General features: G+C 48.0%; 1 protein-coding gene across 14 annotated transcripts in view; it reads right to left on the bottom strand.

Annotated features, from left to right (window-relative positions):
* Positions 1–25,081, bottom strand: part of SYNE2 (spectrin repeat containing nuclear envelope protein 2) — a 342,533-nt gene that overhangs the window by 1,774 nt on the left and 315,678 nt on the right. For 10 of the 14 annotated variants that reach the window (XM_047864572.1, XM_047864571.1, XM_047864576.1 and 7 more), the window contains 14 exons: positions 23,729–23,891; positions 15,927–16,114; positions 15,256–15,406; positions 14,742–14,924; positions 12,975–13,112; positions 11,448–11,642; positions 9,263–9,545; positions 8,659–8,727; positions 7,593–7,732; positions 5,548–5,662; positions 4,147–4,349; positions 2,912–3,112; positions 1,891–2,019; positions 151–342 (listed from right to left, as the gene is read on the bottom strand). In XM_047864572.1, the coding sequence (XP_047720528.1) occupies positions 151–342; positions 1,891–2,019; positions 2,912–3,112; positions 4,147–4,349; positions 5,548–5,662; positions 7,593–7,732; positions 8,659–8,727; positions 9,263–9,545; positions 11,448–11,642; positions 12,975–13,112; positions 14,742–14,924; positions 15,256–15,406; positions 15,927–16,114; positions 23,729–23,891 (2,350 nt within the window). The remainder of the gene's footprint in view (positions 1–150; positions 343–1,890; positions 2,020–2,911; positions 3,113–4,146; positions 4,350–5,547; positions 5,663–7,592; positions 7,733–8,658; positions 8,728–9,262; positions 9,546–11,447; positions 11,643–12,974; positions 13,113–14,741; positions 14,925–15,255; positions 15,407–15,926; positions 16,115–23,728; positions 23,892–25,081) is intronic. The other 4 variants (XM_047864580.1, XM_047864581.1, XM_047864577.1 and 1 more) reach the window with 2 other exon arrangements.

Raw genomic sequence — 25,081 nt, 5'->3', positions numbered from 1 at the left:
CTTTTTAAGGCCGCCCAGGTAGAAGGGGCGGGACTCGAGGCGCCACTCGGACCACGTGCTTATAGCCTCTGCCCCACAGCGAGGCCTGCCATTCTGCTTTCCTGTTGGCATCTGATACCACACGTATTTAAAAGCCACAAGTGGACTCACCTGGCTGCCCTGCAAGGACATTAAGTCTTGGGACACTTGCTCAAGTAACTGTTTGAGTTTCTTCTCAATAACATGTACCTTCTCTTCAGCCTCAATGTAGTCTTCGCCATGCCCCTTAATAAGAAGGCTGTTTGAAAGCTCTTGTAAGGTGTTTACTTGAGGTTCACGTTCCACGAGCTCCTTTTTCAGTTGCTAAAAATAAAATGTGTGAAATACAAATAAAAATAGCCGCTGCTTACTGTGGCCAGATGGCGCTTGCTTAGTGCCAGGACAGTTCCGGGATGGATGATGGGTGGTGGTCAACTCCAGAACATTCTACTAGCTGTGTACCTGGGTGTATCTGCAAGTCTAGCATCATTTGGGCAGCAAGTAGGTGACACCCTGCCCCTATTTTCCACTCCTCATTCTGAAGACAACTTGAGGCTGGAGGAGTTGGAAGAAGTGAGGGGAAGACTAGACCTTTGTCCACCGCAGTAGCAAAGTCAAGGAAAAAATCTAAATTGGGTAAGTTGAGAAACAGCAGCTTAAGCATACTTTATAGGAATAGAGGCATGTGTCTGGTGAATCAGCCTGTGTGGTCGATTACCTTGCTTGCTGTCCCTTTTGGTAGCCACTACACAACATGTGGCGATTTAAAATTACAATTCAGTCTCAGCCACAATAGCCATGTCTCAAGTGCTCAACAGCCACCTGTGGCTAGTAGCTATCAGACTGGACAGTGCAGATACAGAACATCTTCTTCACTGCAGAAAGGTTACTGGACGGCACCCTTCTTGAGAGTGGGGCTTTACAAGGATTTTAGCATAAAAATTTTTTTATTTTTATTTAAAAAATTTTTAATATTTTTGAAAAAGACAGAATGTGAGTGGCGGAGGGGCAGAAAGGGAGAGAGAGAAGCCAAAGCAGGCTCCAGGCTCTGAGCTGTCAGCACAGAGCCTGATGTGGGGTTCGATCCCACAAACCCCGTGGGATCATGACCTGAGCTGAAGTCAGCCGCTCAACTAAGCCACGCGGGTACCCCTATAAACATGATTTTTAAGGGGCACCTGGGTGGCTCAGTCAGTTGAGTGTCCAACTCTTGCTTTCAGCTCAGGTTGTGATCTCATGGTTCGTGGGACTGAGCCCTGCATTGGGCTCTGCACTGATGGTGCAGAACCTGCTTGGGATTCTCTCTCTCCCTCTCTTTCTCCCTCTCTCTCTAAGCAAACATTAAAAAAAAAGCTTTTAAAATAATGACCAGTACTTTAAGTTTAAACTGTTTATAACTGAATCACCTACAAACTTATGGCTAAGAAAGTCACCTGGTTAGTGAAATAAATCTATGAAAACACAACTACCCTTCAAGAAATAAGACTTTTCAATAGCAGATTTAGAAAACTCATATAGCTCGTTGTGTCTGTGGAGTAATTGAGCATATTTTCCCCCAGGGAGTCCTGATATTCACAAAGGAGAAAATACTTCTAATCAAACGGCCTTATGTTTCTCAGGATATTGCTAAACCCCTACGTCCCCCGTTCCCGAGAGTCTTAAGGACTTCCTGCTTTTAGCCCTGGCCCTTCATCTCTGCAAGCCATCCTGCTTCAGAACTACTACAAAGGGATGCTTAGTAGTTGATACCAACTGGAACACGAGAGCAAAACGTCACGCTGGCGTTGTTCCAAGAAACACGAGGGGCAGCTCCCTGAGTCCTCACCTGCCAGGGGCCAGCGGCAGTGCAGGACCCCTTAGGAGGAAACTTACCATCAGTTCTTCCTGACACTCCAGGAGCACCTGGGGGTCTGCCTCTGGGTCCGTGACACGAGCCTTCTGCCTCCGGCTCTCAGCACTCGCTAACCACAGTAGCAGATCTTGACTCAACTGGTGGAAGTCCTTTAAACATACACACACACAAAACACGTCATAGTATTGCCCTTTCTCTGAGGGAAGGTGTGCTGAGAAGCAGCTTGATGTGTTGGGCCTTCATAGTATTTGCTCTGGTCTTTATCCGATGAATAAAAGGGCCAGATTTAAACTAAATGCCAGGGCCCCCCAACAAGGAAAAGGGAAAGCCACAAAGAGGATGCAGGTGGCACAGTCCCAGGAGGCGTGATGCATGTCGAGTGACGAGTGCTAGCAGAAAGGCCGGGCTTCACAACGCCACACCTGCTATGACACAGAAAGACCACACAAACGACTCCACAAATCTGGATTCAGCGGCAAAGGGAGACACCCCAACGGGACAGGCCGTGGCCCAGGGACACATGGGCACGGGGTCTTGCTGGTGGGGCTCGCGTTCCCAGAGATGGGGTCAGAGCTCACACAGGATGAGCATTTACCATGTGCGGAGGGCTGGGCTAAGATTACCTTGTGAGGTAAGGACTAACATGATTCCCATTTTTCAGATGAGAAAACAGAGGTCTAGCTGGCACAGTGATTTGCTCAGAGTCGCACAGCTACTAAAGCTCTAGGGTTGGGTTAAACCACTCCTTGTTCTGAGCCAGGTCTCTTAATCGCCCTGCTATACATACGGTCCTCCTGGCAAAAGGACAGAGATGGGGCAGCGTGGGGCGGCATTTCTGACCTACTGGAATGTTCGCTGGAACCCTTATGCTAAGAATGGGCCGGGGCAGCAGAGCAGGAGACACAGGGCGGGACACCAGCTGAGCCTCTTGGAAACAAAACGATAAAGCACATGTTTCCTAACACAAGCCGTGTTTGTGTGCCAAAGCATCCTGACTAGGATAAAAATATCTGCCTCTCCCACCCATGTGGGCCGGCGTACCTGGCACTGCACGAGGGCCCTCCGTAAGCCCGCTCTCCAGCTCTCCACCGCGCCCTGTGCCGCGTCCCAGTGCAGCGCCAGCTGGCCGACGCGACCTTGGAGCTCTTTGGACTCCGCGCTCTCAGTCTGTAGATATTCCTCACTGCTCATGTTGACGGAGACCACTAGAGCCTTGTAGGTGTCAAAGGCTTTTAGTATTTCCTACCGCAGAGGGAAGAGACTGGGTTAGGCATTCTGAAAATAGCGATGTGGGGTTCATTTGAACCTCAGCAGGGAATGGATCTGCCAAAGGCTTCTCTGAGCTGTGGCGGCAGAAGCAAGAGCCAACTTGCTTTCAACTGGCTGGGCGGTATCAGGTGAGGAGCTGCCTCACAAGGTCAGTGACCTTGGCTGGCCAGGCTGAGAGTAGAGGCCCGGCTCCTGGCTGGTCAACTCAGCCACAGGCATGAGTAGACCCTGCCGAGTCCTGGTTGGCTTATTTCTGGACCAATTAGAAGTTTTTCAGATAAAGTACATGTAGTTAACCTGCACGAATCCCTCGATATCACAGAAGTATTATTACTTAGGGTGAATAGTTAACCCAGATATACTGATGCACAAAGTAAAATACTAATACCCATGTGAAGACTGCCTGGGTACCCTAAACCCCTGCCCTGGGTTGTCTTAGGAGCTCAGGCTCAGGGCCCCCCTCCCCCCCCGGCCAAAGCGCAGGGCTCCAATTGTCTCTCCCCTGCTCCCTGGCTAGGTCTAGTGGGGCAACGGCCGACTATGTGGGTGACAAATTCTAACTGGGTAACAGAGTAGCTACATCAGGCCACAGAATTCATCAGCAGGTGAGCTGATCTTCCCCCCACCCCCATTCTCAATGCTCCCCCACCAGCCTGGATTGCACAGTTTGGAAGGGCGTTTTTCAGCTGCCTGGTGGTGCCCACTAGCACCTCCTTACAAGTATAGAGGGGTCTCTGAAGTCAGATCTTTCCAGCACAGGGGATCTGAGATGCACCTCCCCAGCACCGCTGGGGGCTTTGGGATCATGTGCAGATGATCTTCTGCATGGAAACAAAAACCTACATCTGCGTCCTTGCCCGTTACAGAAGTGGAACGGGACAGACTGAGCACTACACCTGCTTGCAGCCTGCCACCTACACCGCTGACAGGTGTAACCTGCTGGTCCTGCACAGCGAGCGTCCACATGCACGTTCTAGATCCCTCTTCCCTCCACACCTCCCCCTCACCTTGAGCTGCTTCACTCTGAGCTCCATTTCGTGGATATCAGAGGGAGGTTCTGCCACCTTTAATGTTTCCAGCTCTGCTTCCGTTTTTTTCAGCCAAGTGGTGATGTCGCTGATCTTGGAATTGAGCTGTTGCAAGTTTTGTTTCATCCTGAGTTGATTGTGAAGTTCTTGTGCTTGAATCAGCTCCCATCTGTCAAAGGCGCCTGGAATAAAAAGTTGCGGTAAAAAGAAGCAGTAGCCCCAACAGATTTCCCGGTCTCCAGCTAGTCCAGGGTCAGGATGGCAAAACCTGAAGGGGATGCTCCTTGCAGGAGGCTTGGCTTCAGGAGTCCTCGCCGTCCCCTTGCTGTGGTTCAAGGCTGGTGCCACCACCCTCCCACAAAGGCTGGGATGAGGTACGGAATGGGCTATGAGACCCAACATGGTGCCAACGTGTACTGCAGTCCAATGTTCAGCAGTTTAGTTTATGCTGTTTTCCGGCGCTTTCTCTTCTGGTTCATGAATGATCGGGTCAATTCTATCAGTTTGACTTTTGGCTTAGGAGAATAATTACTTTTATAATCATTGAACTGGTCTCATGAGGAGCCACCTGACTGCTCTTTGGTCATCATCTTCCTGTCTGATCTTTATATACAAGTGACATTAAAATATGCACTTCATATGAGGCTCACTGGTCAATATTTATTTTTTTTTTAATTTTATTTTTTAAAATTTACATCCAAATTGGCATATACTGAAACAATGATTTCAGCAGTAGACTCCTTAATGCCCCTTACCCATTTAGCCCATCCCCCTTCCCACAACCCCTCTCCTTGGTCAATATTTAAAGAATAGTTTTGAAGGACACCTGGGTGGTTCAGTCGGTTGAGCATCCGACTTCAGCTCAGGTTATGACCTTGTAGTTTGTGGGCTCGAGCCCTGCGTCAGGCTCTGTGCTGACAGCTCGGAGCCTGGAACCTGCTTTGGATTCTGTGTCTACCTCTCTGCCCCAACCCCACTCACACTGTCTCGGTGTCTCTCTCTCAAAAATAAACATTAAAAAAAAAAAAAATAGTTTTGCAAGTAAAAAGCCTAGGAATTTGTTCGTAAATACAAGTCAGCTGATTCTGTTTTTGCTTTAACTTTCTTTTTTTAAGTAATCTTCACACCCAACGTGGGGCTCAAACTCACAACCCCAAGATCAAGAATCGCATGTTCTACTGACTGAGCCAGCGAGGTGCCCTACAAGTCAGCTGATTCGAAAATAACAATGGCTGCCGTAGACTAAGTTTAGCCGTTTTGGTGGATTACAGTTGGTCAATTCTTAATTAATGTTCTGTTGAGCAATGACTTAAATTAAATGCTCAGCTGACCCAAAATATAGCCTTGACCTGTCCTAACAACGGCCTAATTTATCTGTACCTGACTGCTGCCCGGTGAGAGCAGCAAGTCCCTCGTCTTCCTGCTGTGAGCTGCCATTCAAGGCTCTGGCACCTTCTTTGCCACCGTCAGTGCCTGGGGATAGCAGCAGCTTTACCTAGAATGAACCGATTTTTATGTTACCACTTATAAATTTCAAAGGCTGTATGAAGAGTATCTTGGTTCATAGGAACAGGTAGGAAATGAAGATATGGGACCCCTTTCCTTTTAATATTAATATTACACGATTAATAATTATTTTTAATATATAATGATTATTAATATGGAGATTATTGGGTACATTTATAAGCAAGCAGAGCCAACGGCAGAAATAAAGCCTTAGTAAAGACCAAGACTGGTGGTGGGGAGCAGGGGAGAGGTCAGTATTGGAAATAAAACGGCCTAATTCGGGCTTCCTAACACTTCTCAAATGAAACATGCAAAAAAAAAAAAAAAAAAAAAAAAAAAAAAAAAAAAAAGCTAAAAACCACCGCTGAGCTACCAGGCTGTTACTGTGTGCACACTTTTGCTTTTGCAGAGTGTTCTACAAAATTTAGTCATCCCTCCTCGTCACTCTGTGGAGCTGGTTGGCAGATTATCCCCAGAATTGGAAACACAGAGGACAAATCTGCCTCCGGGGGTCATTCATTACTGAGCATTTATCTTTCACTGCACATATTGACTCTTCTGTTAGTGCAGAGCTGACTGGCCTATTATCTCAGGACTTTCCAAAAATAAAGGTATCCTTTTTAGTAAAGCCATGCTTTCTTTGGTTTGTGTCCATATGGCCTACTTGTGTGGAATGAAAAAAATACCGCCCCCGCCCCCCGCCTTCAGATTTCTGGTGACACGCCTGGTTCCAGGCACACAGAAAAGGGTGGAGGCTTTTGAAACTGGCCAGGGGAGGAACACAAGCATCAATGCTGGGGAGGCCAAACCATGTGGCCCTGGATACAAAGCAAAGGTGAGGTGCTGGGGTCCCTCCCTCTCCCCACGACTGTCAGGTCTTATTCCGCATCACAGAGGGGCAGATTAAAACTGACAGCTGCTTACTAAGCAAGAGGAAGAGCTGCTGAACTGGGCATGGCAGCCCGCTATCAAATGACTTGGACCTGACCGTATACGGGCAGAAGCTTCTCCAATTATCTAGCACTATCCATTCTTAGACACGGTGGGCACTTGGCGGACTAATTCAGTGATGCCCACCACTGCTTCTGGTTTCTCTAGAAGAGGATGATTAAAAGTACACAGAGACATTTGAATTTCAACTCGCTCCTCCCTAGTCCTCTGTGCTGAGGCTGATCTACAGCCAACGTTAAATCCTAGGCTGGCGGCCCCCAACGGCTGCATAGCCAGAGCATACCAAGGACTCATGCTGCCCGAGGAAACCATAATGAAGAAGGAATGGTCACTGTTATAAACAATAACAACGAACCACATATGGTAGTAAAAATAGTAATAATTGTAACAGTGACCACTTCTAAGGGCCTTCTTTATACATTCTTACAAATCAACACAGACAACAATTAATGGAAAGTAGGTTTATCCTCAGGTGAGGAAGGCTTACGGAGGCAAGGCAAAGTGCTGTGGCCCCAGAGCACTCTATTGGTGGGGTTAGGAATCAAACCTGTGTCTACCACTGTACATGGTCAAATCTTCCTGAATATGAAGTCACAATGTTTTGAATAGGATATGCAGTCAAAACGTAAACAGAACACAGTTTGGGAGCAGCTCAGGAAAGCCAGTATGTTGCTTCTCCATTACTTGCACGGATGACTGACTCAACAGTAATAATCACTGCCGCATCATGTTCATGTACACAAAGATCGTTCTTGGCCAGAAACCAGTCTTTAACTCTAGTATGTTTTGCCAGGGTTCTAATGATGTATGGACGGCTCAGCAGAGATACTGTCACCATGGGAAAACCAGCTCAAAATCCCCCTTGAAAGTGAGCACACGCAGCATACACCAATCTCTCTCTCTCTCTCTCTTAAGAATTTCAACTACTAATGCACTTGGGTTATATTCTCAGTGCAGTCAAGACTTACATAGGCTGGTTTATAGGGAGTGCTGGAATCTGAGGGGATGGTTTGTACATTCCTATCACTTCCCATTTGTTTGTAGCGATGCTTGGGGCAGGAAGGGCTGTCAGGAACATGCCATGAGTGGTCCTCAGAAATGGATTTCCCTGAAACAAAACACAGCAAGTGACAGTCCATTCTCTCCAACCAAAGGATTCATACTTAGTTACACAAAAAAAGGTCATGGGTAACATGGCATCAGGTTATAGTATAATATGAGTTCTGCAGCTTTCCTTGCAAAGCATGCACATTTGCAAAATGTCAGTATGCCCCAGAAGGGAATGAAATGAGAGTCATGCAACTGAGCAGCATTGTGCCTTCACTAGATGGGTTCACGATGGAGCACAACAAACACAGGATTTTTTGAAGATGAATGGTGTTTTGGAGCCAGGCATCTAGTGGCGGGGACACTGGCAGCGAGGCCAGGTCAAAGGGCCAGAAGGACTGAAGACCTCTCAGGAGTGGGGGAGAGTGAACGTCAGGATGGACCTGGGGGCCAGAGGGCCGCTCGTGGCGCTACCCCACCACTGCACATGGCGACGGGGCAGGGAACATAGGTTAGAACTGCAAATCAAGGAAAGGAAGGTTTCTTCTCCTGTGGCTAATGCAACAGTACTTTTACCCCTGCCCACCCATCCTCTTCCCAGGAAGCACCGTAAGCAAGGAAGGAAGGAGTTCCAAACCAAGCCACCGTGAAGAAAGCTTGGTCTATGCCGAAGAACTTCAGTTAGATGGCGGGGGGCGGGGGGGGGGGGATTAAAGTTTTAAAAGACACCATGAAGAATTCCCTTCTGCACAGGCCTGAGGGGCAGGAGAAGGACAGCATGGAGACTGCTCCTGTCTGGGCGGGGTTCTGTAAGGAGCACGCAGGTATGTGTGAGTACGGCAGTGTAAATACACCATGACACAAGGACCAAGGCGCATGGTGTCCACAGAAGGCAGAGGTCAGACATGACATGGGAGCGAGGTTTAGGATGCAGTGTTCGCCACAGGAGGCTGCCATGTTGAGACACATGCACGGTCAGGGGCCTACCAGAAGACGCTTTCAAAGTTTTTGTGGTCATTTTAAGATAGGCCTCAGGATTTTCAGGGATTTCTACATCTGAAAAAGAATAATGTCATTTTCCTCACCGCAGGCATCTGTAGATGAATGCCCAAGTATTAAGTTAAAACAGTAGAAACATTGTCAGCTGGGAGGAGAAGAGTAACCACCTTTGATCTGTCTTATTAAAAAGGTTTAAAAAACCGAAAGGATTTTTTTCAGCCGACTCTTGACGGTTTGAAGCCGTTGTGGGAGAGGGGGGAGTCCACGGAAAGAATGGAGACAATCTACCAATGCTCTGAAGAACTCAACTGAAAAGTTCACTGACGAGCCTCCCAGACAGCCAGAGCCATCAGAGAATAGCCTTAATGTCCCCAGGTGAATTTCGTTCCTTTTTCCCTTTCATTCCACCTGTCATAGGAATGAGCCACTCTCAGGGAAGTCAAAGTGGGCAGGACAGAACACAAGAAGCCACAGAGGTCTGGGTCAGCCATGAGCTGGACTCTGGGTCATCCAGAGATGGCCATGTTGCTACAGTGCTAAAAACATAACCAAGTGGGTCAATGTCAAGGGCTCTGGAAACAGGGGCTGTTACCTGATAGTGCACTGTAGTATGGGCCTTCCTCATCATCTTCGTGAGAGGAGGAGCCCCCCACATCACCTGTGTGATCCCACTCCAGAGGGATGGAGTCCACGCTGACGGGGGTCTCACAGCCAGACCGCTCGGGCCCCGGCGCCGGGGGCACCAGATGACAAAGGGACTGAGGGGAAGAGGGTTCCTCGCTCTCTCTCCTTTTGCGCCAAGAGTCAGCCTGGATCTCTCTGGGGTCCTCCATGTCCGTTTCATTCTCGGAGGCCTCTTTTTCATCTTCCAAGCCCTAAAGTGGGGATGTCCAGTTTTCAGAATGAACCACATTAGAGGCTTGCAGCTGTGAGGTGCATGGGGAGTCTGCCTTGTCTGACAGTTCCTGAAAATGGCCACTGCCCACATTTCTGTGGCCGCTTTAAAAAAGAATCGGGTTAGGTGCACCTGGGTGGTTCAGTCGGCTAAGCGTCAGAGTCTTGATTTTGGCTCAGGTCAGGATCTCACGGTTTGTGAGATGAAGCCCCGTGTCAGACTCTGCACTGGTAGCATGGGGCCTGCTTGGGATTCTCTCTCTCCCTCTCTCCCTCTGCCCCTCCCCTGGTCACTCTCTCTCAAAATAAGTAAACTTAAAAAAAAAAAAATTTTTTTTAAAGAAAAAAGAATCAGATTCCCAGGGCCTAGTTGTGATTATTCTAATTTAGACGCTTTAGTGTGAGGCCTAGAATCTGTATTTTCGGCAAAGCCCAGCCTCTTTCCTAGGAGAAACCTGACATTTGATGGTCTAAGTTAAACAACTTTCCCTAGAAGAAAATGGAGGCCAACATTTTATTAGTGGTTAATGGTAGGTTTCTCCAAGAATCAGAAAATTTTAAATAAAAAAAAAAAATGTAAGGCCATTAAGAGTATATTCTGGCTACGATTCACAACTTCATGACTGTATGTACCAGGTTCTTTCTTTCTTACCCCTCAATCTTATTGTTCAGGATACAGAACCTTATTCTTCCTATTTTGTAATGCCTGGGTTTAAGAGAAATGCCTAGAAACTGCTACATTTAGAAATGAGGAAACTATGATGACTCTTAAGGTTATGTCTGATGAAGAAAGAACCATCAAGTTAGCCAGTTGGAGACACAAAAAAGGAAAAAATGGCCAGTTGTGTTGCTCAATATGGTTATCATGAAAGCTCCTGGCACACAAAGGCAATGAACTTTGAATAGTGGCCTGAATGCCACCTCAACTTCCCAGAAGGTCCCTCTGCCAAGGGAAACCTCACAGTTGCTATGGGAAACTGGTGCTTTTGTCACTTCACAGGTGAGAACAGGGGTGCCCGGGTGGCTCAGTTGGCTAAGCGTCCGATTCTTGATTTTGGCTCAGGTCATGATCTCATGGTTTGTGAGTTCGAGCCCTATGTTGGGCTCTGTGCTGATAGTGTGGGGCCTGCTTGGGGTTCTCTCTCTTCCTCTCTCTCTCTGCCTTTCTCCCTGCTCATGCTCTCTCTCTGCTTCAAAATAAATAAATAAACTTAAAAAAAAAAAGTTCAAAGGTGAGAAGAAGGCACCAGAAAGGCACAAATGTTAAAAGCTCCCGACACTGGGGCACCTGGGTGGCTCAGTCGGCTGAGCCTCCGACTTCGACTCAGGTCATGATCTCACAGCTTGTGAGTCTGAGCCCCACGTCGGGCTCTGTGCTGACAGCTCGGAGCCGGAGCCTGCATCTCCCTCTCTCTCTCTCTCTGCCCCTCCCCCACTCACACTCAGTCTCTCTCTCTCTCAAAACGAACAACTTTTTAAGGCTCCCAGACACTAAGAGGAAAAGGCCAACACATTCCCAAATTAGTACCGTAAGCAAAACCAGAACATATATCCGCATATCCTACGGGTGCTGACACATGTCAGGAGAGCCCTGGGCTGAGGAACACACAGAAAACAGCTGAGGGGCGCAAAAACTTTCAGAAATGCTGTCCCTTCCATCGGGTAAGGGGAGCCCCCAAGTTAAGTGTGACTCTGGAGTAATAAAAGCAGAAACAGAACTGTTTTGCTCTCCTTTTTACCATAAAATACGTCACAGCTGACCAGTACATAGGTTTCCAGCTCTGTAAAAATTTGGCCAGACGTCAAGTGTGCGGAGCCCATTCGGTGAACCGTCAAGTTTGCGCAGCCCGGAGGCGCTCCGCATGAGCGTGCGCTCCCCTTACCGGAGCGCGGGAGGTCAGCCGGCGGTGGAACCGCGAGACGCGGCCGAAGACCTCCTGGCAGTAGCGGTGCAGCTCCTCCAGCTCGTCCTCGATCAGCACGGCGTCCAGGGGCTCGCTCTTCTGAATCAGCTGCTCCCCGAACACGATGAGCTGATCGATCTTGTTGGTATTTAATGTAATTTCCTGTTGGAAGCCCTATTCAGAATAGGAGAGAGGAACGATTTCAAAGAAGGAAAGTTTCCCTGAGGATCCAGACGATGTCTACTTTGTTCCTTCACCCAGGACGCGAGCTTCATCGATTTTTTAACAAAGTGACAATAAAGATTTAGATAATTTAAAATGACTGTAGGGGGGCGCCCGGGTGGCTCAGTCGGTTGAGGGTCCGACTTCGGCTCGGGTCATGATCTTGTGGGTTGTGGGTTCGACCCCTGCACTGGGCCCTCTGCTGTCAGCGCAGAGCCCGCCTTCTCCTTCGGATCCTCTGTCCCATCCAATCTCTCTCTGCCCCTTCCCCGCATGCACTCTGTCTCTCAAAAATAAATAAACATGAAAAAAAAAAATAAATAAAACGATTGTACGTATTTTTTTTTTCCCTCTCCCTTCTGGGCACTGACTTTTGCAATTAAAATCATTCTACACTTGATCTTAGCCAAAAGGCCGAGAAGCGGTTACAATTAAAATAATTCTAAAAGTTTGGCAAGGACAGACATCTACTGCCGTTGGGTGTGAGGGCGAAAACTTGTCTTACTGACACTGAGTGGAAACAAAATTTCTCATAATAAACCACCCGTGGGCATTTGGTCCTGCTGACCCAATAATCACCGCATTGGTGCCGTTATATTAAGGAAGGCAAGGGGCGCCTGGGTGGCTCAGTCGGTTAAGCGGCCGACTTCGGCTCAGGTCATGATCTCGCGGTCCGTGAGTTCGAGCCCCATGTTGGGCTCTGTGCTGACAGCTCAGAGCCTGGAGCCTGTTTCAGATTCTGTGTCTCCCTCTCTCTGACCCTCCCCCGTTCATGCTGTGTCTCTCTCTGTCTCAAAAATAAATAAACATTAAAAAATAAATTAATTAATTAAAAAAAAAAAAAGGAAGGCAAATTTCTATTTTTCAACTTCTTTTAAAAGCCCAGGAGGGAATTACAGTGAAATTTAAGCGAAATGCACATATTTGAGAGAGCAGAAGAGATCTGTTCATGAACCCACTCTTGATACATATGTTCTTCCTGCCACACCCCGCATGTTGCACCCCGACTCAAGAGCTGGGGAAAGAGCACCTTGTGAAGTTCTGTCTGGAACCCCGTGGATGATTATAAATGGCAAAGAATACAGAGCCTCGTGCCAGTGGCCCCTCGACTGTAAGGAACAGTATCCTCTCTCGTGACAACCCTGCGGGACACAGGTGGGGTCAGCCTGGCTGCTTTAACGATTCTGGAATGTGCTCTCAGGGTGTCAGGTGAAGTTTGTGCTTGGCCGGCTCTCCCCTGCAGAGGTGTGTTCTCCCGAGAGGGGCCGTGGGTGCAGGCCTTACATTCAACTGGCGCATCTTGTCGTCGGCGTCGCTCTCCGAGAAGTGCTCCACGTTGGTCAGCTGCAGGTCCATCTCCGTGAGCCACACGAGAACGCTCTCCCGGGTCCCCTCGAATTCTTCCCTCTGGTTGGTGAAATGCTGCGGAAGAGAACCGGGTGTTTGGGTGGATGGCAGAAGACAGTTCAGCAAGGTTACTTTTGGCCAAGACGAAAGGGTACCCCAGGAGACCCAAAGGGCATCAGGGGGCCAGTGTGGGGTTGGGAGCCCGGGCTCTGCTCCTGGCTGTGGGATCACCAACAAGTGCCCCAACTTCTCTGAGCCTTGGCGTCTTTGTGGGCAAGTGAGGGTGTGGGACCGCGGATTGCGACGTTTCGGGTCCTTTCAGCAATTCTGTAATTCTCCAAGTCAGTGATTTTCCCAACCTGCCCTTTGAGGAACGCCCTCAAAGTCTGGGCCAGGCACCTTGGCTATTTTTACCTGTTAGCCTTCTGTGGAAGCTTTTGCTTAACACAAAGATTTAGTAGTTTCGAGATGGAAGAGTACGGATCTCAGGGTTAAGCCTGGCCTAGTGCCCCATTTGCCTTCACTGAGGTAATCCTGAATGTGTGCCCTCCAAGAAAGAAGACCCAGATTTATCACCTCCAATTAAGGATGCCTCTTGGGTTACCCTTAGAGATGGGCAGCCGATTCTCAGACAGACAGCATTCAGTGCCAAATGACCAGTCACAGTCAAATCGGTGGGAGGTAAGGAAATTAATGCATGGGGGGTTGTCTGAAAAGCTAGCCCACTCCTTCTTGAGGGTTAAAAAAAAAAAAAAAAAAGCCCAGATTTTCATCATCTTAGAATGATTTCAAGAATGTTCTCGGGGCGCCTGGGTGGCGCAGTCGGTTAAGCGTCCGACTTCAGCCAGGTCACGATCTCACGGTCCGTGAGTTCGAGCCCCGCGTCGGGCTCTGGGCTGACCGCTCAGAGCCTGGAGCCTGTTTCCGATTCTGTGTCTCCCTCTCTCTCTGCCCCTCCCCCGTTCATGCTCTGTCTCTCTCTGTCCCAAAAATAAATAAACGTTGGAAAAAAAAATTTGTTTAAAAAAGAATGTTCTGCCCTGAGAACAGAAGCAGGGGTTAAAATTACTTGCTGCAGCCATAGACCACACTGGTCTGGTCAGTTTGCAACTAGACTCACAAAGGTTAACACCCCAAGCCTTCCACATTCCAGAAATCTCAGGTGAATGCCTATTAGATTTAAAAATCCAACCCAACCTTTGAGGTTAGGTCAATGTGCTCTGAAATTCGGAGGATAATCACTGTCCCCAAGCTCCACAATGCAGAGGGGGCTCTGTCTCCAGCTCTCACAGTGCAAGAACCAACGGGACACACAAAAACGGGCAGATGGGCAAGGCGGGGCCTCTTTCCAGGCGAAGAGGCACCTTTGCCACACCGGGTAATGGCAGCGGCCCAGGCTCTGGGCAGTCTGTGAGCCAACGTGCAGGCCTTCCGGGTATCCAGAATTGGAAAAATGATGCGCTTGTTACCACAACTCACATAACCAGGCCCCGCCTAAGAAGCCTATTCTTGGGCAAACGACCTCTTTAAAAAACATGAATGCTGGCAGCTTCAGCTTAAAGCAAAGGGAAGGCCGACTGGGAGAACGTTCAGGTAGCTGAGGCCGGAAATGAAGTCTACCCATGGCTTCGCTCTAAGCCCGATACCGCACATCGCTTCTCCCCGAAAGGCTACAAGTAAGGCGGGTGATATAGACAAGGTTACTCTGAGTCTCCGCAGGACGGCCGTGACCCGCTTCTGGAGGTTGTCCCAGCGCTGGTTGCCCTCGTGTACCATCTGCTTCAGCTTGCTGGCCGTGTCCGTGCGGTTCTCCCGGGCCAGCCGCCGGTACTGCTTGTTGATGAGCTCCAGCTGCGTGAGCCTCTCGTGGATCTGCCGCTGGAAGGCCTGCGACAGACGGGGCGCGTCAGTGCCGAGGCACGCGGGGGGCCACCTCGCCCCCTCCCCGGCCCCAGACGGCCCGCCTCGAGGGCTTACCCCCCCAGGCTGAAGTGGCGGCGGAGAGCCTGCTTCACCTGCCCTGATGCCAGCTAAAGAACGGCCTCTCAAGTTCACCGCGTGCCGCGTCGTGCCCGGCAAAGCGGACTCAGCAGCTGCCGGCAGGCTGCGGACTGCGCCGCCCTGGCCAGAGGTGGGGGGAGCCGGCCCCTTAAGGGAGTCACCTGAATTGCCCAGAGGCTTGATTCCCAGGAGCAGCGGGCTGGAGGGGGGCCCTTACCTCGAACCTCTTCAGCTCTTCTTTGGCATTTGTGTACAACACCTCTGAGGAATTCGGGTAGGCTGCTGTCCTCTCGGCTGACTTGAGCCAGTCCTCAAAGCGGGAGTAATCATCTAGAAATTTCTGCCACAGACGCCACGTCTCTTCGATTCTGATAGGAGGAAAGCACCTCAATATAAGCCAGCCATTTCAACAATGAGCTTCCATTTTTTTTTCCCCCTCCCTTGATGGGCCCAATTCCCGACACCCCTCGCACTGGCACTGTTTAGGGGAAGAGACCCTGATATCCCTCTTCTAAGAAATAACCAGGAACATCCCCTTCTCGGTCAGGACACCTTCTGTCTAGGACTGCCCTTCAGAGTTCCTGAAGTTCACAGAGGTTAGCAGGCAGGAGACAGAGCTCCCACTACTTTGTGGCTAGGGACACAGAGGCACAGTGGCCAGCGTGGTTACACCTCAAGGCCCAGGACTGCTGGGGAAAGCTGTTGCCCTGATTGTATTTTTTTCTTGAATAATTCACTTCATGCGCACTGGTCACACCTACTGAGCCTTCTCTGCCAACAGCCTTGGAAGCGGAGTGAACAGAACACAGCTACTCTTCCTGAGATCAGAAGGACGCACGGAGTCTGGCTGACCATGTTCAAAACGTTTAGGGGCGGCTCATTTCTTACTTCATTCGCCGTTCCATTGACATGGCGCAGATGTTCCTCCAGCGTCTGTCCAGGCTTCTGGTGGTCTGCTGGATGGAGTCACACTCGGTCTCGTTGGCACAGGCATCGGAGTCGTGCAGTAGGACATCGCAGATGTTAAACACAGATTCCACCCCTGCGCTGTGTTGTTCGATGTCTCGCTGCAGGTCCTATGGTTGTTAATAGAGCAAGGAGGGCCTTGAGGTGGTGGTGGTGGTGGTGGAAAGATTGGCATCAGAGGATCTCCACTCCCCCGAGACCCTCTTCTAGCCCAGGGGCCACAGGCCTCGTGCACGTCCACCTTGGGATCAGTAACGATGACTACGTCCCCCTCACCTCTGCACAACCCTTGTGCCGTAGCACCCGGCAAAGCTTCAACACTGGCAACAACGGGATTTATTTGTTGAACTGGCTAGAGGGGGTAGGAGATCAAAGGGTACCCTCTTCTGAGAGCCCACTGCCCCACAGACTCTGGGGAGGCATGGCATCCACCCCATATCACCAGACCACAAGGGCCTCCCATTTAGACATGGCTCCTGGGAGGTCTTCCTTGGGAATCTCTTCAGAAGGACCTAAAACTTCAGCAATAGAAACTCTTGACTTTTTATGGGTCACAGAATTATCGAATCTACTGAGACCTTTGGTCCATCTTCACCCCCCCCCCCGCAAATCATGCATGCAGCTGCATGCTGTCCACAGCCTCTCCATGAGCCCATCCTAGGGCTCCATAGCCCCAAAGGAAGAGTCTGGGAGTAGAGACCCCACTTCCCCAACTGATGGGGTCCGAATGAGGGGGCAGGGTCTCTCTGGAGTCTTGTGCCAAACAGTGCTACAGTTCCTAGATTCAGCAAAAAGAGAATTCGTGAAGAGACAATGCATGATTATGGGGAAAAATGGAAAACCTGTTTAAGAATAAACACAGCTTTGGGGTGCCTGGGTGGCTCAATCGGTTAAGAGTCTGACTCTTGTCCGTTGAGCATCCGACTTCACCTCAGGTCATGTTCTCACGGCTCGTGAGTCTGAGCCCCATGTTGGGCTCTGTGCTGACAGCTCAGAGCCTGGAGCCTGCTTGGGATTCTGTGTCTCCCCCTCTCTCTACCCCTCCCACACTCATGCTCTGTCTCTCTCTGCCTCAAAAATAAATAAATAACAACAACAAAAAATTAAAAAACAAAATGAGTCCGACTCTTGGTATCGGCACAGGTCACGATCTCGTGGTTTTGTGAATTCGAGCCCCACCTCGGGCTCTGTGCTGACAGTGTGGAGCCTGCTTGGGATTCTCTCCCTCCCACTGCCCGCCCCCCTGCCCCTCCCCCGCTCATGCTGTCTCCGTCTCTCTCAAAAATAAATAAAAAAACTAAAACAAACAAACATAACCTCTTAAAAAAAGGATAAACACATCATTTTCAGGTATTGCCCAGAGAATACTTCTGCACACCATGGGAGGGCCGGAGGAGCCTGTTTATTTTGCATTCTGGATGAATTAGGCTTCTCCAGGTATCTAACTTCTGTGGTAAGTGAAAACAGACCACGCTGCTAATCTCAGTATCCAAAGGACATTATGAAGAAACAGCAAAGACAAAGCTAAATCAGCCACTGTTGGCGTAAGTTCCCCGGGTTAAACAGGAGAGATTATTTTATAAACTGCCTGGCACTGTCTATAGAAAGGCAACATAAAAGTTCATTCTGGGTCACCTCAATTATTTAATCATTTTGGAAATTACTATTAGATAAGACTAATATTTTCTTACTTTTCTTCTGATAAATGTACAATTTTGATCATTCTCTGCTCAGGCGGATATGAAAGAATAAAACGTTAATGCTCAAACCACATTTTAAATCAAGCAGTTTAAAAAAAAGTTTTGTTTTTTTTTTATTTGAGAGAGGGAGAGAGAGAGAGCACAAGCAGGGGAGAGGGGAAGAGGGAGAGAGAATCTTAAGCAGGTTCCACACTCAGCATGGAGCCCAACGTGGGGCTTGATCCCACACCCTGGGATCGTGACCTGAGCTGAAACCAAGAGTTAGTCGCTCAACCGACTAAGCCTCCCAGGCGCCCATAAATTAAACAGTTTTTAACAGGATCCTAACGGATTAAAAATGAGCACAATGAATTATATTAAGAAAATGTGTTTTCTAGAGGTGCCTGGCTGGCTGGGTTGGGGGAGCTTGTGACTCTTGGTACTGGGTCGTGAGTTCGAGTCCCACACTGGGTATAGGGATTACTAAAAGAAATAAACTTAAAATAAAAAGACAGCAGAGGGTGCCTGGGTGGCTCAGTTGGTTAAGCATCCAAGTCCTGATTTTCGCTCAGGTCATGATTCCATGGTTCGTGAGATCAAGCCCCGTGTTAGGCTCTGTGCCTGACAGTGGAGAGCCTGCCTGGGATTCCGTCTGTCTCTCTCTCAAAATAAATAAATAAACAAAACATTAAAGAACAAAAAAAGAAGAAGAAAGTGCATTTTCTAGTTTGTCACTCTATGTGTCCTATGAAGAGCCATGTACAGGGTGATTTTTTTTTTTTTTTTTAAGCTCTGCAGTCCAGGACAAGTGGTGGAAGTCTTCCTGGGGTCCATGCAAGTACTGGCTTTCAAATTACTAGGTTTAAACAGAACTCAAGCTTTAAGAATTCTCGCCGGCTCGCAGAATTGTCATGGGCTTCCTAAAATGTATTGGCACTGGTAAATGTCTCTTTTGACTTCATCAAAATAATAAGGAACCCTAACATTGGTGTTACATGAGTAATAGTGGCAGTTTTATTTAAAAAAAAATTTTTTTTTAACGTTTATTTATTTTTGAGACAGAGAGAGACACAGCACGAACAGGGGAGGGGCAGAGAGAGAGGGAGACACAGTATCTGAAGCAGGCTCCAGGCTCTGAGCGGTCAGCACAGAGCCTGATGCGGGGCTCGAACCCACGGACCGCGAGATCGTGACCTGAGCTGAAGTCGGACGCTTCAGTCCGACTAAACTAAAACAAACAAACATAACCTCTTAAAAAAAGGATAAACACATCATTTCAGTAACCAACTGAGCCACCCAGGCACCCCAATAGTGGCAATTTGAATTGAAAAATGGTACCTGCCCCTGACCTCAGCTGGTAGGGTCTGGTTGAAAATTACTGAAAAAGGTCTAGTCTATGGATAAATATGAGGGCTGCATATTTTTTTTTTATTTTTTTTCAACGTTTTTATTTATTTTTGGGACAGAGAGAGACAGAGCATGAACAGGGGAGGGGCAGAGAGAGAGGGAGACACAGAATCGGAAACAGGCTCCAGGCTCTGAGCCATCAGCCCAGAGCCTGACGCGGGGCTCGAACTCACGGACCACGAGATCGTGACCTGGCTGAAGTCGGACGCTTAACCGACTGCGCCACCCAGGCGCCCCGAGGGCTGCATATTTTAATAGACTATTTGCAGTTTCTCTACCTTATTTGTTCAGCTTATATTGAATAAAATGGCGACAGAAAACTAACACACAGGGTGAATGGGAGAGCAAGAAATGAGCTCTGTGATAGTTTATAGACGACTATCAACGTTTTGGTTAACCAAATTGCAAAAATTTTCAAAATTTCCAAACCAAACATTTAAAACACGGCAGCATGATCTACGGATTATAATATGCACCAGTTACTTGGTAAAATATAAAGTAGTGAAGCATACTGAAAAAATGCGAACCATTTAAGTGCCAAACGAGGGACATGTTACGGACTAAACCGATCCCACCACTGATTCCCATTGAGGCATGAGCATGCACAGTAAATTAGATTTCAAAAACTGTGTAAGTGCAATTTGAAGAAGGGGACTTAAGAAACAACACAAGACGATGTAAAAGACTTTTGCCGATCGTTCTGGAAACCGCTTGCGTTGTGTTTCTGTTCCTGAGCAGGTGACCAAGAGCACTGAAGCTGAGAAAGAGTGTAACAGGGGTGGGAGGAATGAGGAGGAAGATCCAAGGTAAGAGGTCAGGGAGAACACGACCAGGAAGGAGGAGAATACAAAAGGAACTAAAAAAATAAGATAAAGGGAGAAAAGAAGAAAGTCACTCTCGGGGTGGGGGAGGGGGATGGGGGGCAGAAAATCACGTGGGGTGGGGTTCCCATGGTGGCTCCAGATTGACTCTGGGGGGAGGGGCTTGGGTTGGCAAGCCAGTGGGGCAGAATGGTCGTGGCTTGTGGTTTATGGAGGTTGGTGTTTAGCTGAGTTGGCCTGCTGGGAAGGGGGCTACTGGTAATTACAGAATGGGGGGTACCTAACAGCACCAGCTCCTCATGTTAGCATCTGGCACCCCACAGTGAACCAGGGAGCCAAAGAAAACAGGAGAGAAATGCCCAAGGCTTAATGAAAGTGGTTCATGTTTAAAAGTGTCACAAAGGTTGCTACCACTTTCTCTGAAGATGATCTATGCCACAGAAATAACAACGCAACCCTTATTGCTTCAGGAGTTCTGCATAAGAGAAACAAAAAGGACCCTGATAAGGTTGACCTCTTACCCAGGGTGCTCCCCAGAACACTGCAGTGAGGATCTGGGAAGCACTTCTGCGGGCTTGAGGGCTTCTGCAGAAGGCACTACTAGACGATCCCAAACTTTTAGGTCTTATTTCTGGAAACAATCATGCAACTTATTATACTCAGTGATAGAAACTCAAGTAAGGTTTTTTTTAACAGCCCACATATAATTCTTTTGTGTGACACATTTCTGTTTTTCGTGTTTTTGGTGAAGGCTTTAAGGTCTGGTTTTGGTATAATTTTTTTTTTTTTTTAAACAAAAAATACTAACAGTTTGCTCAGGACACGGGTGGTAAGTGGACTTTTGAGTGCCCAAAGATAACCATGTCCTTGTCCCCAGAATCTGTGAATACGTTGGGCTACATGTCAAAGGAGAATTCAAGTTGCCAATTAGCTGACCTATTATCCAGGGGGCCTAGTGTGATTAGGGTCCTTAAAAGTGGCAGAGGGAGGTAGAAGGGTCAGTCAGAGGGAGGAGGGACTGTGAAGGAAAAGCACAGACAGATGCCATGTTGCTGGCTTTGCAGATGGAGGAAGTGGCCATGAGCCAAGCAATGTGGGCGGTCTCCAGAAGCTGGAAAGGGTAAAAAAAAATGGGTTCTCCCCTGTGGCTGCCACAAAGAAATGCAGCCCATCTGACACCTTCATCTTAACCCGGGGTCACACTTCTGACCTCCAGAACTGTAAGATAATAAATTGGGGTCTAAGTTGCTAAATTTGTGGTAAATTTGTTAAAGCAATCATAGAAAACTCCTACAACATCTAACTTCCTTACAGTAACGGTAGTCCTAAACACCAACTCTTTAACTGGCTTTGGATTACTACGAGATAAGAACTCCTTGATGGTGATTCTGAGTTCTGTGAAGAGGGAAGCTTCAAATCAACCACAGTGAAATTATGGACCATTTCAATACAGGACCAAACCAGGCCCGGAGGATGGCAGCTGCTCCAAATTGTATCCTTTGGGGGATACAGTCCCTGCAATTTAATGTTTTGGCACACTCAGGTTTATAAAACATTAACACACATTATTGACTCCTGCCAAATTTTTCCTCTTAAAGGAAAAATATACTCAGCTTCTGTTTATCTGAAAAAACTCACCACTCAGGGTGAATTGCTATTTGCAAGACCTGTCTGTAAAGAGACTGCTCAGGGAATTTATCTTAGTGGATCAAACTTGCAAACAAAGCTGATAATGTCCAGTAGCTGTGACTCCACTGAGAAGGCCATTAAAATCCGTTCAATGTCCATTAACATGGTACTTCTATCAGTATTCATTTCTCCACAAAGCAAAGACAGCATTGAGATGGTCTCCATGAAAAAGACATACTTAAATTTCTGAGGCTAAGTATTTTTACTTAGTAGCATGGCTAAATCATACTAATTTGAAAGTCAGAGAATAGGCATTGTTTAAACAGGAATAGTAATAGACCGAATAAAGATCTAAGAGTAATGGCTCTATTTTATGGTAGCATGAGATGTCACTTATTCCCGTTAAAAAGACTGACTTGAACTCAAGGGAATTCGTCATCAATTTATCATCACCTTCTGCCCTCGAATCTAAGAAGTTTCAGCCCTAGTTCTTTCTCTAAGAACAGCTGTTACCTGTGGGTGAATCTTCCTGGTGAGCTGACAGGTAGCAAACACTAAGACTTTGGAGATAATGTGAAGAAAACATGTATGAATCTGAGAACCTGATGACAACCATATTGCTTATATGGTCAAAACAGAATCTGCTCACAGGTCTGAGAAAAATCTATGAAGGAGAAGGAAAGCTACTGAAAGGATAATGTAAACTTAATTTTTTTTTAAGTAGGCTCCACACCCAGCACGGAGTGCAGTGCGGGGCTGGAACCCACAATACCGAGATCAAGACCTGAGCTGAGATAAAGAGTTGGACACTTGGGGCCCCTGGGTGGGCTCAGTCAGTTGAGCGTCCGACTACGGCTCAGGTCATGATCTCGCTGTCTGTGAGTTCGAGCCCCACGTCGGGCTCTGTGCTGACAGCTTAGAGCCCAGAGCCTCCTTCGAATTCTGTGTCTCCCTCTCTCTCTGACCCTCACCTGCTCACGCTCTCTTTCTCAAAAATAAAAATGAACATTAAAAAAAAATTTTAAAAAAGAGTCAGATACTCAACTGACTGAGCCACCCAGGTGCCCCAATACAAACTTAATTTAATTTAATGTTTTTTTTAGAGTTTATTTATTTTGAGAGAGTGCAAGTGAGCGCTGAAGAGGGGCAGAGAGAGAGGGAGAGAGAATCCTAAGCAGGCTCCTCACTGTCAGCACAGAGCCTGATGCGGGGCTCAATCTCATGAACCTCAAGATAATGAGTTGGGTGCTTGGGGCACCTGGGTGGCTCAGTCATTTAAACATCCGACTTCGGCTCAGATCACGATCTCGCGGTTCACGGGTTCGAGCCCCGCGTCAGGCTCTGTGCTGACAGCTCAGAGTCTGGAGCCTGTTTGGGATTCTATGTCTCCCTCTCTCTCTGTGTCTCTGCCTCTTATAGTCTATCTGTCTCTCTCTCTCTCTCTCTCTCTCTCTCTCTCAAAAATAAACATTAAAAAAAAACAAAAAAGAGTCGGATGCTTAACTGACTAAGCCACCCAGGCATCTTAAACTTAATTTTAAAAATAAAGACAAGCTCCAGGCACTGCAAAGGAGAATAAACTTGTGAATACGAGCCCATGGAAGTCAGGAAAGTGAACTTGATAAGTCAGTGACATCAACGAGCACCCACCAGGTTAGTGTGATGTTAACACTGGCAGGATTCAGTGGTTTCACACTGTGGAGTTTCCAGGGTTGGCGCTGAGGGTACGTAACTGATGAGAGAAATGTACAGAGTACTGAAGGGGCTTCCTAAGCATGTTGTTTATCATACCTTTCCCCTCCTAGCATCAGTTGTATTGTCCCATGAAAACTTTTCCTGGTTAAAAAATTTATTTTTCTTTCAATTCATTGCCTCCCAAAACGATACGACCAAAAACAAAACAAAGATCCAAGTTTAAAAAAATACATAAGCAAAAAACCTTATTTACCGCTAAGACCTCTTTCTCAAACACTGATCTCACAAAGAGGTATGTGAATGTGGTGGCGGAGGGGCACTCAAGAAATGTCATCTCACACATACAAGGACATGGACACTGGTCAGTTTTCTCTGGAAAAACACACCAATATTATGAAATGTGAACACGCTAAAAGACACAGCCACTACGGGGAAGGTCTGAGTTAGCAGATATCATAGGCACCTATATGTTGACAAAAGTTTGTTTGCCCACCTGCTGCTCGGCGAGCCTCTTCTGGATCTCTTGATCGTCACAGACGTCATAAACAACAGGCTTAGAAAGCTCTGACTCAATTCGAGCCAACCAGGTGCGAAGGTTGCTCATGTTTTTGTCCAACTGCTGAATAAACGCAAAGGTCTCCTTCAGCTTCTTCACCCTAAACGTATTTGCAGGAAAAAAAGGAGGTAAAAAAAAAAAAAAAGCCCAACGTTGAGTGGTGAGAAAAAGAAGGTGTCACAGGATAAAAAGCAGCTTATGTTGGTTATTGATTTTATAGCAGGAACAGCTCTCACGTCACGGGTAGTTTTCACAGAATATGTGACACTTCACAAATTGCTGGTCTGGTTGATTTTCAAATGCACTATGAGTTAATCCAGCCCTACAAACATGAAGTCCTATCTTTCCCAGAGTAGGATCCCCTAAGACCCAGTACCTCTTTCTAGGGCTGCAGAGGAAAGAGGAGATGCTATCCCCGCTCTCTCTAGGTTAAAACAACCACGCTTGATTTCTGTCCAGTTTCTGTCTTGGGTATGCCTGAGATCGCGGCGGTCAGGGACATTCCCCGATGGTTTAAAGACGTTACGTGCCTGGCTCGCTTGGTGATTATCTGGCCTGTGATGACGCTCGTGGAACCCTCCTCTTGAGCAAGCACAAAACATATGCTAAAGCCCACCGCAACCAATCTAAGGGGTTGAGGGTGCCACACACATATACCCAGCCCGTTATGGGGCCGCTGTGCCAGCCAAAAAGGGAGGAGGGAGTGGGGAGGAGGGACAGGCCAGGATAATCTGCAAGCACCGTTCTAAATCCATCTGCCTCCTACTCCGTGTGGAGCGGATTTGAACGGACACACACGGCGTCAGTATAATTGGTGAGCTCACTGGCGCCTCAAGGTACTGTCGGGGGGAAACGGCTTGTTCTGGGGATCTGTGGATTCTCAGCGAATCTCAGCGACTTGAAGTAATAGCCGTGACGCCAAGTTCCCACCGACCAAGACTCAGGTTACAAGGTGCCTTCAGAACTCCATCCTATAGCACTACGGAAAGAAAAACTGAGGCTCCCACTCACCAGAAATGCACTGTATTCCTTGCCACCATCATTTCTTCCCAGGTTGCCTGTGACCAGTTCCCTAGCGCCCTCCTTGCCCTCCTCCTCCTCCCCACCCGTGGGTCTGCGGCCAAAGTGTACATTTGGGGTGGCATGGCCGATCCATGCATGCTCCGCTGGTTTCACAGTCCTCGCCCCACGCTGTCGTATCAGTTTAATCCCCCGACCTTTTCAAGTTGTCCAGCATGCAGTGGCCTCTCTGCCTCTTCCCCTGCACTCTGCAAAGTGGCTCCCCTTCCC

Source organism: Prionailurus viverrinus, chromosome B3 (genome assembly GCF_022837055.1).
Source record: "Prionailurus viverrinus isolate Anna chromosome B3, UM_Priviv_1.0, whole genome shotgun sequence".
Classification (NCBI taxonomy): domain Eukaryota; kingdom Metazoa; phylum Chordata; class Mammalia; order Carnivora; family Felidae; genus Prionailurus; species Prionailurus viverrinus.
This window is presented reverse-complemented; position numbering and strand designations above follow the sequence as displayed.